The sequence below is a fragment of the Rhincodon typus genome, chromosome 5 (genome assembly GCF_021869965.1).
Source record: "Rhincodon typus isolate 14 chromosome 5, sRhiTyp1.1, whole genome shotgun sequence".
In the NCBI taxonomy this organism is placed as follows: Eukaryota; Metazoa; Chordata; class Chondrichthyes; order Orectolobiformes; family Rhincodontidae; genus Rhincodon; species Rhincodon typus.
The window spans coordinates 63,997,969-64,013,291 of record NC_063336.1 but is presented as its reverse complement, the minus strand read 5'-3'; the positions used below and the strand labels follow the sequence as shown (position 1 = coordinate 64,013,291).

The following is a 15,323-nucleotide window of genomic DNA, read 5'->3' as shown; positions in this document are numbered from 1 at the left end:
ATTCACCGCCCTGTCTACATATGACTCCACTTTCAAGGAACTATGCACCTGCACCCCTAAGTTTCTTTGCTCAGCAATACTCCTCAGGGCCCTACCATTAACTATATAAGTCCTCTATCCAAAATATTTTTACAACTGACCATAACCTGTGCTTGTGGAAACCAAGGCTTCTTTTAAAAAGTGACTATTCTTACCTTACCTACAGCTCATTTTACCCCTTTCCGATGACCTCAACCAGTTAAGTGATTTCTTAAAATGGTGCATTGCCTCAACTGCCCTTCAGTGAATACATGAAGTTGACAGACCTATATTCTGTGTACCTGCCTCTTTATGCAAGTACAGTGTGCACAGCACCAGCATCACATCCCAATTTAAGTATAAATCAGTCTCCAGAACAAGGTGTCACATTCTATAAAACAACTGCGTTGCTGGTTAAATTACATTATAATATACTGTATTCTTGACAATTTCAAACAAAGTATGTTTTCAACACTGTCGCAGCAGAATTCTGCAGTCCAAGAGACTACACTTCATAACTGGTGTTAAAAGGGGAAAAAACCCTAAAGTAGCAGCACTAAGAAATAATATGCACGTGAAAGAGGCTAAACAGTTAAGTTAATAGAAACAGAATATATTGCAAAGGAAAGCAGGAGGTAAATGGGGCTAATGACCAATAAATCCCTGGACCTGATGAGATGCGTTCCAAGATACCACAGGAAATAGCAACAGAGAGAATAGATGCATTGGTAATAATCTTCCAAGAATCCCTATAGTCTGGAACAGTCCCAGAGGACTGGAAAATAGCCAATCTGACATCTTTGTTTAGAAATGGAAGGAGATGAGAAGCAGGTCAGTTTGCTTGACATCTGTTATTGGGGAAATGTTACAGTTTATTATAAAGCTTACAATAATAGAGCGTTTAAAAATGTATAATATGATCAAGAAGAGTCATGAAGCTTCATGAAGGGAAATCATACCAGACAAGTTTATTACAATGCTTTGAGGAGGTAAAAAGCAGGATAAATAATGGGAGAAGAAGTGCATTTAATATATTTGAATTTTCAGAAGCCGTTTGATAAGGTATTACACATTAAGCTACATAAGACAACAGCCTATGGTGTTGGAGGTAATATATTTGCATGGATACAGGATTGAATAACTAATGGAAGATACAGATTTGAGGTACATGGGGCATTTTCAGAATGGCAACCTGTAACTAGTGGAGTGCCACATAGATCAGTGCTGGGGCCACAATTATGTACGATATATATTAATGGCTTGGATGTGGAAAATAAATAGACTTTAGCCAATTTTACGGATGCCTCAAAAGCATATGGGGGAGGCAAGTGATGAGGATGACAAGAGTCGGCAGAAAGGTTAAGCAAGTGGGCAAAAACTTGGCAGATGAAAAATCACTTCCTTGCTGTTGTACTCCACGCCCCTATTGCCAAGGACAAGGGTACTGTGTGCTTTATTAACTGATCTTTCCACTTGTTCTGTCACCTTCAATGCTTGTGCACTTATACAGCCAGGTTCCTCTGCTCCTGCACCCTCTAACTTGTATCACCTATTTTATATTGTATTTCAATGTTCTTCCTTCAAATACATCACCTCACTTCTCTGTATTGAAACTCATCTGATATCTATCAGCCTGCTCCATCAACTTGTTGTTGTCCTTTTGGAGCTCTACATTATCCTCACAGTTCACAGTTCTTCCACGTTGCAGGTCATCTGCAAACTTTGAAACTGTCCCGCGCACACCAAGTTCTAGATTATTAACATGCATCAGGAAAAGCAAGGATATAATAATGATCCTGGAGGATGCCCACCACAAACTTTCCTTCAGCCTATAAAATATTAATTGACCATTACTCTGTTTCCTGTCACGCAACTAATTTAATATCCACATTGCTAATTGCTCTTATTTCATGACCTATATCTTTCCTCACAAGTCTTTTGAATGACACTGTACCAAATACCTTCTGGAAGTCCATGTACGTCATAACAGACTTGATAACAGATGCTGTGATATGTCCTCAAAAAATAACTCCAGCCAGTTGGTAAATTTTCCCTTCAGAAATCCATGCTGACTTTCTAATTGACCCACCTTTTTCTATGGTGACTAGTAATTCTGTCCTGAAAAATTATTTCTAAAAGCTTTTCTACCATTCAAGTTAAGCAAATGCTCAACTTGTCTTTACAACTTTTCTTGAACAAGGTCATGATGTTTATAATTCTCAGTTTTCTGGCCCCTTCCCTGAGTCTAGAGAAGACTGTGGTCAGGTCCACTGCTATTTCCTTCACTATCCTTCGATGCATCTCATCCAGTCTCGATCCCTTGTCAAATCTTAAGTGTTAATAGAAAATCCAACAATTCTTCCTCATCAACCCTTCCAGTGCCGAGTTGTCTCTACGTCACAATGGGCCAGGCAGAAACTCTCTCTCTCCTTGGTAAAGACAGATACAAATATTCATTTAACACACCAACCATGCCCCCATCTCAGTGTATAAATACTCTTTTTGGCCTCTAATCAGCCCTAATCCTCCTGTTACCACTCTTTTACTACCAATATACCTATACGGATAATCCCTTTGTATTGACTGCCAGTCTTTTCTCATTATACCTCTTTGCTTCTCCTATTTGCTTTTTTGTGTATTCTTCTCTGTACTTAATTGTATTATCTACCTGAAACCTGTCTTTAGTACATTTTCCTTCTTCATCTTAATTTCTATTTCCATTGTCATCCAGGAAACTCTGTGTTTGTACGTTCTACCTTTCACATTTGAGGGAATATACAAGAACTGCACGCATTGCACTGCTCATTTGAAGGTAGCTCTTTGCTCAGATATTGTTTTTCCTGTTAATTGCTCATTCTGGATTGCCCTTCCTGGCTCTGTCATTGTCCCACTGAGGTCAGCTCTCTGCTCAATAGATTTTTTCCCCCTCTGGATTGACCGATGTCATTCTCCACCCTTATCGTGAACTTTACAATACAATGATCACTGTCTCTGAGATCTTCCCCTACTGACACTTGATCCACTTGGCCTATTACATTTCCAAGAACCAGGCCCAGAAAGTGCATCCTTTCTTGTTGGACTGGTCATACACTGCTGTAGGAAATTCCGCTGAACACAACCAGGAACGCTTGCCCCTCAATGCCCCTTACTCTACCAGTATTTGAGTCTATATTTGGGTAATTGAAGTCAACCCATTATAACTACTTTTTAATGTTGGCATCTCTGTAATTTCTCTGCAGATTTCTTCTTCCACATCCTTCCCAATAGTTGTTGCTTCATAGACTACACCTAGCACTGTACTTATATCATTATTTTTGTTCCTTAGCTCTAGTCAAATGATTCTGTCCTTGAACCCTCTGAGACACACTCTTTTTTAAGTACTGCAACATTCCTTAATCAATACTTCCAACCCCTCTCTTTTCCTTCCGTTTCTATTTTTTCAGAACAACTTGTACACAGGAATACTCAACACCCAGTACTGCCCGTCCTTGAGCCAGAGCTCTTTTCTCAACAGCATCATATTTTCATATTGCATATTTCACCTATTAAATTGCTACTTGTGATGCTAGTTCAAACTGTATTGTCAAGTACACTATGAACCATGGTAATCTTCTTTAATATTCTTTCTTGGTTCCCACATCACTGCCAAGTTAATTCACCGGCATCCCCGCACACCACCCCACCCAATAGCACTTGTAAATTGCCCCACAAGGAATGCACTCCCGGTTCTATTCAGGTAGAACTCTTGGGACAGGTGCCATCTTCCCCAGTCCCAGTGTCCAGGAACCTAAAGTCCTCCCTCCTGCACCATGTTTCCAGCTGTGCATTCATCTGCCTTATTTCAATTCTCTGGAGCCTGATTTTTGTTTTAATTCAATAAAAAGAAAGATATTTTGAGTCACGAATGACTCTATTAAATGGAAAGAGACGAAAAAAAAGAGTCAAAGAAATAAAGTCAGAATTGCATTTCTATAATGACAAACATTTCTCTACAACTTTTGAACATTTCATAATACAATGTGTTACTTTTGAAGTGTACTGACTGTTTGAAAGAGATCAGAAAATTAAAACTAAACAGTTATAAAAAGTCATGGATGACGGATGACTAAATGGCCACTTGCCTAGAGTTCTGGAAATGTAGTTCAGCTGCTTAACTCTCACATGTACAATCTCCAAGTCCTGACATGCTACCATGCTGTGACTCCAAAGCATGGCTTATTCTGTATACTCAAGTGTTAGTCAAAAACTGATATGATTTTATCTCCAGCCAGGTATTTGCTTCATGTGGCAATGCTTATGTTATCAAACCTAATACAAGTAAGTTGGATGGATAGTGTGGTATTGAAGAATCCAACAAAGGTTTATTGCAGCTAACTCACATATGTAAATATTAGATTACAACAGGGAGTACCAGTAGCGTGTCATACTTCATCTGGAAGATGAAGGGTTTATAGCAAGCCGAAGTCTCTGTGTGGATTAAGCCTACTTTTTTAAAATGAGTTGATTGAACCAGCAGTTGAGTTAAGCGGATTCTCTGTCCGCCCTACTAATTAATTTAGTCTCCATTTTGCAGTTGACAGAAATTTACAGTTCGATTCCACAGTGTCTCCAGAAAGGCAAACAGCCCAGGTACTGCTTTAAACTGTCTCAGGACTGATAGAGACCACTGGATTGGGCCAGCAGCAACTCCAAGCTACAAACTGCGAACCTCTTTCAATTTCTTACAGACTGTGATTTGGCCAAATCCAGCCTCGTGCATTGTAATCTCTATTTTGAGTGGGAGCTTCAAATTCATTATACTAACTTCATTTGCCAGCCTTCATCATCAATCTGTTAAACAATTTGGCACAGGGGTTGAGTGAGGTAAAACTTTTTTCAATAATGTTCTTCCCCAACTACCAAATGATCTGCCACTTGCAAATTCTAAATCTTGTCACCTGTAGCAGGGAGTCAGGAAGGTCAATAGGAAAACTGAATGTCATGTGCCTAAATGGTGTTTTCTTTTTGAAAAATTGATTCTGAACAACGACATGGGATGGTTGTTAGGATATGAAGTAGATGACTAGAAACAGTGCCACAAACAGAATTTAATATAATAGAATACTGGACAGGGACATAAGCCTAGACCCTCTCAGGCATAATGGTCTAAAGAAGCTCCTCGGTCAAACAAAATCCTATTTGAGGGGAAACTAGCAATTTGTACCCAATGCAAACCTTTACCAGGCTTTTGTCTCGTTTAGGTATGATGGGCAAGCTGCAGGTAACAGTTGTTACTGAATTTTAAAATGGTGATTTTTATATAAAAATATAAGTGAAACAAGATTACCTAGAGTGTAGATGCCTATGATAGCTCTTCAAACTAAAATAAACCACTTATGACTGAGACATAATAATGGGTCAGGAAGATTTTGTCAGCAAAAATGTAATATCATGAAGCAACACATATATCAGGACCTGCCCCAATGTCATAAAACAGCATACATCTACTTACTGTGATGACTGTGTAGTGGTTAGGAAAGGTTTTGGTTGGGTACACTGGCGTCAAATATGAAGTATGCACACCACAGGTACCTGCCAAGAATCATAATAAATAAAATAAACTTGCTTTTATTCCATCTGCTACAACTCACCTTACGTAAATTAATTTGTCAATATCAATAGATTTCAGAAATGAGTTTCAGGTATGAGAAAGGTTCCACTATATTGGAAAATAGTAAATGTAACTCATTTAAACAAAAGCTGAGGTAGAAGGCAGTAAACAAAAGGCCAGTTAGCCTAAATGACAGTCATAGGGAAGATGTTAGAAACTACTTTTAAGACATTGTCATTGGGTAACAGAAAAGCTCAAGGTAATCAGTCAGAGTCAACATAGTTTTGTGAAAGGGAATTCATCTTTAATCAATTTATTGGCGTTCTTTGAGGGAGTAATATATGCTGTTGATAAAACGGGAACCAGTGGAGGTACGGTACTTGGATTTCAAGAAGGTATTAAAGAAGGTTTATGGTAGAAAATAAATGCTCGTGGGGTAGTGGGTAATTTTAGCATGGACAGAAGATTGGTTAGCTAACAAGAAACAGAGAGATAGCATACATGAGTCATGTTCTGTTTGGCATTACGTAATGAGTGGTATGCCACAGGGATCAGTGTTGGAGCTCAAATGTTTACAATTTAAATAAATAAATTGGATGAAGAGTGTATAAGTACGATAATTAAATGTACTGATGATAATGTGAAATTATCCATTTTGGCAGAATAGTATATAATTATCCAAGTAGTCACCGAAACCCCAGGGGGACTAGAATGTCCTAGTGTATAAATTGCAAAGGTTAATATGGAGGTACAAGTAATTATGAAAGCAAATGGAATATTATAGCTTATTGTAGTTAAACAAGGCACTGTTGAGATTACAATGTACAGTACTGGTGTCCCTATTTAAAGGAAACGTTTAAATACGTTGAAAACAGTTCAGATGAAATATTATGACTAATACTTGGAGCGGATAGCTTCTCCTATGTGGAAAGGTTGGACAGGTTGAATTTGTATCCACTGGAACATAGAAGAGTAAGACGCAGTCTGATTGGAGCAAGTAAGACTCTATAGGGTCTTGACAGGATGGATGTGGAGAGGATGTTACTTCTTATAGCAGAATTTAGAACTCAGGGTTCCTGTTTAAAAATTACAGATCACTATTTACGACAGAGATGAGGAGAATTTGTGTTCTCAGAGAGGGTCACAAGTTTTTCGAATGCTTTTCCTCTAAAAGGTTTTGATTGCATTGTCTTTGAACATTTTTTAAGGCAGAGATAGATCTTGTTAAGCAGCCAGTTATCAATTTGTGCCTGTCCACTTCACACCCATCCAACTTCTATCATCAAGAATTGGAAGAACTGGAAATGAGGAGGGGTGAGACTTCCAGACCTCGATTCAGCCCACCATTTTGAAGTTCCACTGAGTCTCCATGGCTCTGTGCAAATCTGACTCAAACCATCAGATTACACCAAGTGTTGCAACATTTCCATGTCTTTACTTCACAAAATGATCCTTTATTCTACTATTCATTGCCTTTTCGGGTCAATCACAACAATGACAGTTAGGGAGTAAAGCATTGATCGGCAATATAACTACAATAAAGGACAACTTGAAAAATAAAAATAAAACAAACTGAGAAAGGAGCAGATTCAAAATTGAAGCCACTTAAGTTTAAACTTTTTAAAATGTAAAACATTTTTGTTAGATATTTTACCTCAGATACTTTATGGCATCTCTGTATAAATAAATATGTTTCATTGTGTAGTCTGAAAATTGCCAACAATTTTCAGTATATTTCTGTAAATCAGGGAGCTAAATTGAACAACCCCGTAAGTGGGCATGGGGATCACAAGGCATAATTAACTCACCACACCAGTTATTTAAAACATAGGCATTTTAAAATGCTGCCATCTTGGCCCTGCCTGCTCACCATTTTGTATATTGGCTGCACAACTCATCACGGGGCACATAATCACAATATTGTAGCGCTTCTTAAAAACTAGCACCGCTTAAAGTTGGCCCACATCTCTGAAAGAAAAAAATGCAGAATGGCAGAAGCTGAGAGTCAGGTAGGAAGGGATCTTGGCTTGGAAACTGATGAAAAATAGCAGAATATTTGAGGGACTGGGGGCTCCAATGATTTCCGAAGAAGGCCCCAAAGACAACCAGGGGCTCCTCTTGAAAGATGGTCAAAAACAAGCAGGTAACCTAATTGGAGTGATCCAGAACAGTGAATAGATCTTCAAGTATCACATCCCATAAAGTGCACCAATAACCTCACAAACTGCTCAATGCCCAATACTCCGCATCACTCAGCTATGAATAATTTCCAGTCAGGACTCAGGCACAGCATTCATGTATCCCATCTTACATTCGCACACTTAGCACTGCTGGAAGCCTCAGCTCATGCACACTGCCAGCAATTCAACTATAATAAACCATAATGGCTGTGCCCTTAATCACAGATGCACTGAGTTCTTAAATCTCTATTTTACTCTTGCAAAGTACACCTTATAAATGACTGCTTTGGACAAATGTTTGATCATCTAGCCAAAATCTCCTTACATGGTCCAAAATCACATACAGTCATAGAATCATACAGCACAGAAACAGGTCCTTTGGCCTAACTTGTCCATGCTGGCCAGGTTTTCTAAACTGACCGCGCCCCTTTTGACTGCATTTGGCCCATATCCCTCTAAACCGTTCTCATCTATGTACCTGTCCAGATGTCTTCTAAATGTTGTAATTGTACCCACCTCTACCACTGCCTCTGGCAACCCGTTTCATATACACATAATCCTCTGTGTGAAAAAGTCGCCCCTCAGGTTCCTTTGAAATCTGTCTCCTCTCAACTTAGACTAAGCCCTCTAAGTTTTGGACTCCCCTACCCTGAGGAAAAGACCTTGGCTATTCTATGCCCCTCTTGATTTTATAAACCTCTTTAAAGGTTACCCCTCTGTCTCCTATGTTCCAGGGTGAAAAGTCCCAGCCTATCCAGTCTCTCCTTATAACTCAAACCGTCCAGTCTCGGTAACATCCTTATAAATCGTTTTTCCATCCTTTCCAGTTTTGTATTGCTCTGACACATGGTTACTGCAGTGTGCATCATCTGCAAGATGCTCTGCATCAGGTCATTGATGCTCATTTAACAGCATTTCCCAGACCCATAGAGCAGTTAAGAAGAGATTTTAACAGCATACTATCTGGCAGGGAGTCAACTAAAGGTCAATGAGCACAGAGGTCATAGGTAAACACTGGCATGGTATCAGTAAAGTCAGGACAACAGCAGAGCTTTGAATGATGAAACGTTTGCAGAGGTCAGAAATCACACAACACCAGGTTATAGTCCAACATCAGAGGGAATATTGTAGGAGATGAGCAAGAAGTGCATGGGGATAACCAATCCCAGAGGTAACAAAGGCATGAATGAGGATTTCAATAGCAGATGAGGTGAGAATTGGACAAAGTTAAGGATGTAGAAATAGACATTCTGCGTGATGGTGCACTTATTTGGTTTAAGCCAAAACATATCTAGTTTGTGCAGAAGCTTTGAAGTCAAGACAAAGTTCTTTAGCAGTTGCTACACCCCTCTCCGTAGATTTTTGGAAGTCAAAAGAACCCACAAACCAGCAGTCAAAGAAAAACAAATCAAACAATAACTAACTTGCAAGCAGTTGATGATCACTTTAAATAGCATTGGTATGAGTTACGTCCTACCACTTAAGGTGTGTTCACAGTGTGTGCTTGAGGGAGTTCGCAACTGGGGCATGGTGCACCTAAATGCGTAGACTAATTAGTAATGTTAAATCACATGGCATTCAGGGTGAGCTTGCCAATTGGATACAAAATTGGCTTTATGTTAGGAGGCAGAAGGTGGTAGTGGAGGGTTATTTTTTGGACTGGAGGCGTGTGACCAGCCGTGTTCCACAGGTATTCTCACTGGGCCCACTCTTGTTTGTCATCTACATAAACAATTTAGATGAGCATATAGGAGGTATGGTTAGTGAGTTTGCGGATGGCACCAAAATTGGTGGTATAATGGACAGTGAAGAAGGTAATCTAAGATTACAAACAGATCTTGATCAATTGGGTCAATGGGCTGAGGAGTGGCGGATGGAGTTTAATTTGGAGCAAATGCAAGCTATTCCACTTTGGTTAAACAAACAAGGACAGGACTCATACAATTAATGGCAGGGCCCTGGGTAGTGTTGTAGAACAGAGAGACCTAGGAGTTCAGATACATAATTCTTACAAATTTTCATCACAGGTAGACAGGGTGATTAAGGCAGCATTTGGTACACTTGCCTTCATTGCTTAGACCTTTGAATATAGGAGCTGGGATGTCATATTGAGGTTGTCCCGGATGTTGGTGAGGCCTGTGTGCAGTTCTGGTCACCCTAATATAGGAAGGATATTATTAAACTGGAGAGTGTTCAAAAAAGATTTACCGGGATGTTGCAGAGAATGGAGGGTTTGAGTTATAAAAATAGGCTGGAACTTTTCTCATTGGAGCATAATAAGTTGAGGGGTGACCTTATAGAGGTTTATAAAATTATTTAGGGCATGGATAAGGTGAATAATAAGGGTCTTTTCCCTAGGGTGGGGGAGTTCAAAACTAGGGTGCCTACATTAAGGTGAGAGGAGAAAGTTTTAAGAAGGATACGAGACAACATTTTTTGACACAGAGTAGTGGCAAGAACTGCTAGGGGAAATGGCAGATACATGTACAGTTACAACATTTAAAATACATTTGGATGAGTACATGAATAGGAAAGATTTAGAGATATATGGGTCAAATGCAGCCAAATGGGATTAGTTTAGTTTGGGAACATGGTCGGCATGGGCTACTTGGTCTGTTTCCATGCTGTATGTCTCTATACCTCTGACTCTAGAAATGCCAATGCTGGCATCAAATCAACATTGCAACCAGATTGATGTCATGATCCTGCTTGCTCTGCATATAATTCCAATTTTGCCTATAATTCCAACTTTGTTACACGTATATATCATAACATAATCAGGCATGAATAGCTGCAAAATTGACTGCGCATACAGAAAATGCAAGTTTAGTCCCTGAACAGCACATGTAGCACCCATTCACTGTATGTTACTGAGCCCAATTCATTGCCCAGTGTTCTACAAGTCTCTGACAACTTCAACAAAACATCCATGTTAAAAATGTTGAAAGTGCATTCAGCCAAGCATATGTAGCCATAATGAAGCAGCATCAAAATTTACTCTTCTGAACATCTATTTAGATAAACAGCAGAAAAGCATGAAGCATAAGCTCAAAGAAATTTGATGTTTTAACTCTCAACAGAAACAGATTTAAAATTGGAGCTAAGTTACAGCACAAGCAGAGACCATTTCTATCATATGTATCCATGCCAACTCTCACAATAGTTTCTTGGCTAGTAACAATTCTGCACCCTTTCCACGTAGTTCTGCAAATTGTTTCTCTTCAGGTGCTCAGCCAATTCCATTTTGAAAACTACAACTGAATCTGTCTCCACTACAATTTCAGGCAGCGTATTCCAAGTCATAACTGTTCGCTGTATAAAAATGTTTTCCTATGTAGTCTTTGGTTCTTTTGCCATTCACCTTAAATTGGTGTCCCCTGGCTCTGACACTTCCACCAATGAGAAGCATTTTTTTCTATCTACTCCGCACAAACCCTTCACAACTTTGAACACCTTCATCAAATGTCCTCTTAACCACTTTTCTTTGGGGAGAACAACCCTTGTGTCACCAATCTATCTCCATAAGTGAAGTTTCTCATCCGTGGAAGCATACTCATACATCTTTCTTGCACCCTCACTGAGGTTTTCTCATCCTTCCTACAGTGTTGTGCTCAGAAATGTACAGACCACTCCAACTGAGGCAGAGCTGTAATTTCCTGGAATTTGTAGTCTCTGCCTCTACTAATAAATTTGGTTTCAAGATATTCAAACAACATTGTAAATGAGAAGATAAGAGTTTAGGTTTAAAGCACTGTATGCTTTTCAGTATAATAGTTTTTTTTTGTAAAGCATTATATTAACATGGTGCAGCCAAGATATTTTATTTCATGTTCCATTCATTTTCTTCTTATTATTTGGCTCTATTAAAAAGCCGAAAGGCCAAGTAGAGGGAGTGAATATTTCTGGATGTAGTGCCAATCAATTGGGCTACTTTATCCTGGATGATGTCAAGCTCCTCGAGTGTTGTTGGAGTTGAACTTATCCAGGCAAGTGGACAGTACACTCCTGACTTGTGCCTTGTAGATGGTGGACAGGCTTTGGGGAGTCTCGTCTCTCAACCATTCCTGTAATCACAGTGATTATATGGCTTGTCCAGTTCAGTTTCTGGTCGATGATAGTCCCTCAGGATGTTGGCAGTGGGGGATTTTAAAGCGTAAACGTTAAAAATGCAACACCATCATTGGACTTAATTTTTAAAGATATAATTTGTCATAGACTGCCATGTAATTCTATGGTCAGATGCTCGGCAAAAAATTAGCTGATATTTGGAACGTCTATTGAAATATTGCAAGATGAAAGACACAGTGTATGAATCGAAGTTGATTGCTGGGCGGGAAGAAGGAGCTCAAGCAATAACAGTCAGAACACATCAACATAAAGAAGAGAACAGAATGTATTTATTCTTCTCCCTTTTGATGCTACTTACGCAGTTTGTCTATAACAGGCACAGAACTCTTCCACTTCTGCCAATAATCAAATCTGAATCCGTCTAATGAAAACAAGATCAAAGGAGGCTGTGAAAACCTGTAAAGAAAAAAAGTCAACAGATTTGAAAGAAATTTAGGGTCAAATTGTTGCCATTTTGTTCAGAGAAACAAATATTTAATGAATTATAGAATCCATTTTTTTTGCTGTTCTCATTTGTGTATAAAATAACACAACTGCACTATTCCTTACATCAGGCAGCAATTTGTCATTTAACATCATCCCATACAATCTCAATATGCAGCATTCAAATCGCCTTGCTGTTGTTCCACATTACCATCACTGTATGCAAAGATTATCTACATATTTCCCACTTTGAGCCTGGGAACAGCAAGTCTCAGGTAACATGGCAGCAGGCAATCTTGGGAGTTTGTATGAGCCTCTGACAGATTCAAAGCAGTAAAGAGTTTTAGCTATGCTGGGCCCAGATTGCATTGTCCCATAGTGGTCTCCAATAGTCTTTTTAAAAGACCACTGCTTAAACACTCACTGCCTTGTGCAATATGTGCTGTGCCACTTTGTGAACCACACAAAACAGAAGTTATCTCCTGTCCCCATATCTGTTGTCTAGAAATGTTGTAATACTACTTGTTAGTTTTACCCATAAAACTCATTGATAATGAACTCAAAATGATCTAATGATTATGAGCTGCTTTCTGCTGAGAAAAGTCAGCAAAATCACGTTGCACTTATAGTAAAATTAAATATGTTGAGTGCTTTGAAACAGGCAAACATGCAGCAAACATTACTAAGGCTCTTGATTTGCCATCAACAGTGATAATAACTAATACCACAGATTAAATAAGTCTGCTAAACTAACAGTTTCTTGACCACAATTGGCTTATATAGAAATAATCAGAGCAGATTTTTGAAAAGACAAGAAAAGACTGCTAACCACTTGAATTGAATATCAAAGTTAATACCACATGCCACTTTGTTCAATGCTTATTCAAAAGACTATAAACTTGTATGACAGCATGAAGAAACACTATAGTGCAAGTTCAAACATGGGAACCATTTAATACAAGTTGTAGGATGCTTGCAAAGTATAGAAAAATGTGCTAACTAGAAAGACATCTGTTACAATTAGGGAAGCTGCCAGTGCAGATGTTAAAGCAGCTGAACCCTCCACTAATGCATTAAGTTAAATAATTTTGGAGATTGGAAATACTCCTCAACAAGTATTCAAACACGATGGTTTATTCCAGAAAATAGTGCATTCTAGAACATGCATTTCAAGAGAAGGAAAGGAGAGAGTATGCCAGGCTTTAAAATAGCAAAGGTTTGACTGCTGTTTGGTGAAAATGCAGATTTTAAAATGAAGCCAATGGTCATTTCCCAGTACCTAAATCCATTTGAGCTTCAGATTTCCAAAGCCTTTCCCCATATAAAAAATAGTCCAAGCCTCTTTCTTCCCATCAAATGCGTAACCTTACACTTTCCCTCAATATATTCCATCTGCCACTACTTTGCCCACTCTGCCAGCCTGTCCAAGTCTTTTTGTAGCCTCCTGCTCCTTCAACACTACATTCCACCTATCTTTGTGTCATCTGCAAACTTAGCAACAATACCCTCAGTTCCTTCGCTCAGATTGTTAATGTATAATGTGAATAGTTGCAATCACAACATTGACCCCTGCAGAACTCCAATAGTCACCAGCTGCCATCTTGAAAAAGACCTCTTTATCTCTACTCACTGCCTTCTGCCAGTCAGCCAATCCTCTATCCATGCCTAATGACATGGGCTTTTATTTATCAAGCCTCTGTGTGGCACCTTGTCAATGGCCTTCTGAAAATCCAACTAGGTTATGTCCAATAACACTCCTTTGTCTAACTTACTCATTATCTCTTCAAAGAATTCCACCAGATTTATCAGGCATGACTTCCCCTTGATGAAACTGCGCTGACTCAGCTCTATTTACCATACACTTACAGGTGCTCTGTAATCTCATCCTTAATACCGGACTCTAAATCTTAACGATAACTGAGGTCAGGCTAACCTGCCTATAGTTTCCTATCGTCTGCCTCCCTCCCTTCTTGAACAGGGGTATTACATTACCCAATTTCCAGTACTCCGTGACCTACCTGATTTCAGTGTTTCCAGAAAGATCACCACCAATGCCTCTACAATCTCCTCAGCTATCTCCTTCAGAACTGTGCGGTGTAGTCCATCTGGTCTGGATGATTTATTCACCTTCAGCTTCTCAGCACCTTCTCCTCAGTGATGGTCACGTCACTCACGTCTGCCCCCTGACTGTCTTGAAGTTTAAAGCTTTTGAGAAGATTTGTAGCTCAGGTTGTGGATGAGGTTGTAGACTTGCTTGCCGAGCCAGTGTGTTTGATTGCAGATGCTTCGTAACTCTCCAGAGGCGCATTGACGATGTTAGCTAGCAGAGTGATAAAATGTCTGCAACCAAACACACCGGCTCAGCGAGCAAGTCGACAACCTCTTTCAAAGTTCTGGTAGGTTGCTGGCGTCTTCCACAGTGAAAACCGATGCAAAGTACCTATTCAATTCCTCCGCCATTTCTTTGTTCCCCATTGCTACTTCTCCAGCCTCGTTTTCTAGCGGTTCAATGTTCACTCTTGGCTCTCTCTTCTTTTATATTACTAGGTAGGTTACACTCATATTTCATCTTCTCCCCGCTTATTGCTTTTTTAATTACCCTCTGCTGGTTTTTAAAGACTTCCCAATCCTCTGGCTTCCCATTAATCATAGAATCCCTACAGTGTGGAAGCAGGCCATTTAGCCCATCAAGTCCACACTAACCCTCTGAATAACATCCCACCCAGACCCAAGCTCCTATTCTATAACCCTATATTTTCCTGGCCTGTACATCCCCCGGACATTATGGGCAATTTAGCATGGCCAATCTACCTAACCTGCACATCTTTGATCTGTGGGAGAAAACCTGAGCACCCAGAGAAAACCCACACAGGCACGGGGGGAATGTGCAAACTCCACACAGTTGCCCGAGGATGGACTCAAACCCAGGTTCCTGGCGCTGTGAGGCAGCAATGCTAACCACTGAGCCACCATGCTGTCCTACA

At 39.6% G+C, this 15,323-nt stretch overlaps 1 protein-coding gene across 1 annotated transcript in view; it reads right to left on the bottom strand.

Annotated features, from left to right (window-relative positions):
• LOC109919650 (venom phosphodiesterase 2-like) overlaps positions 1–15,323 on the bottom strand; it is a 121,000-nt gene that overhangs the window by 62,202 nt on the left and 43,475 nt on the right. Inside the window, exons 5-6 of the mRNA XM_048597008.1 lie at positions 12,215–12,312; positions 5,510–5,589 (exon numbers count right to left, since the gene is read on the bottom strand). Of these exons, the coding sequence (XP_048452965.1) occupies positions 5,510–5,589; positions 12,215–12,312 (178 nt within the window). The remainder of the gene's footprint in view (positions 1–5,509; positions 5,590–12,214; positions 12,313–15,323) is intronic.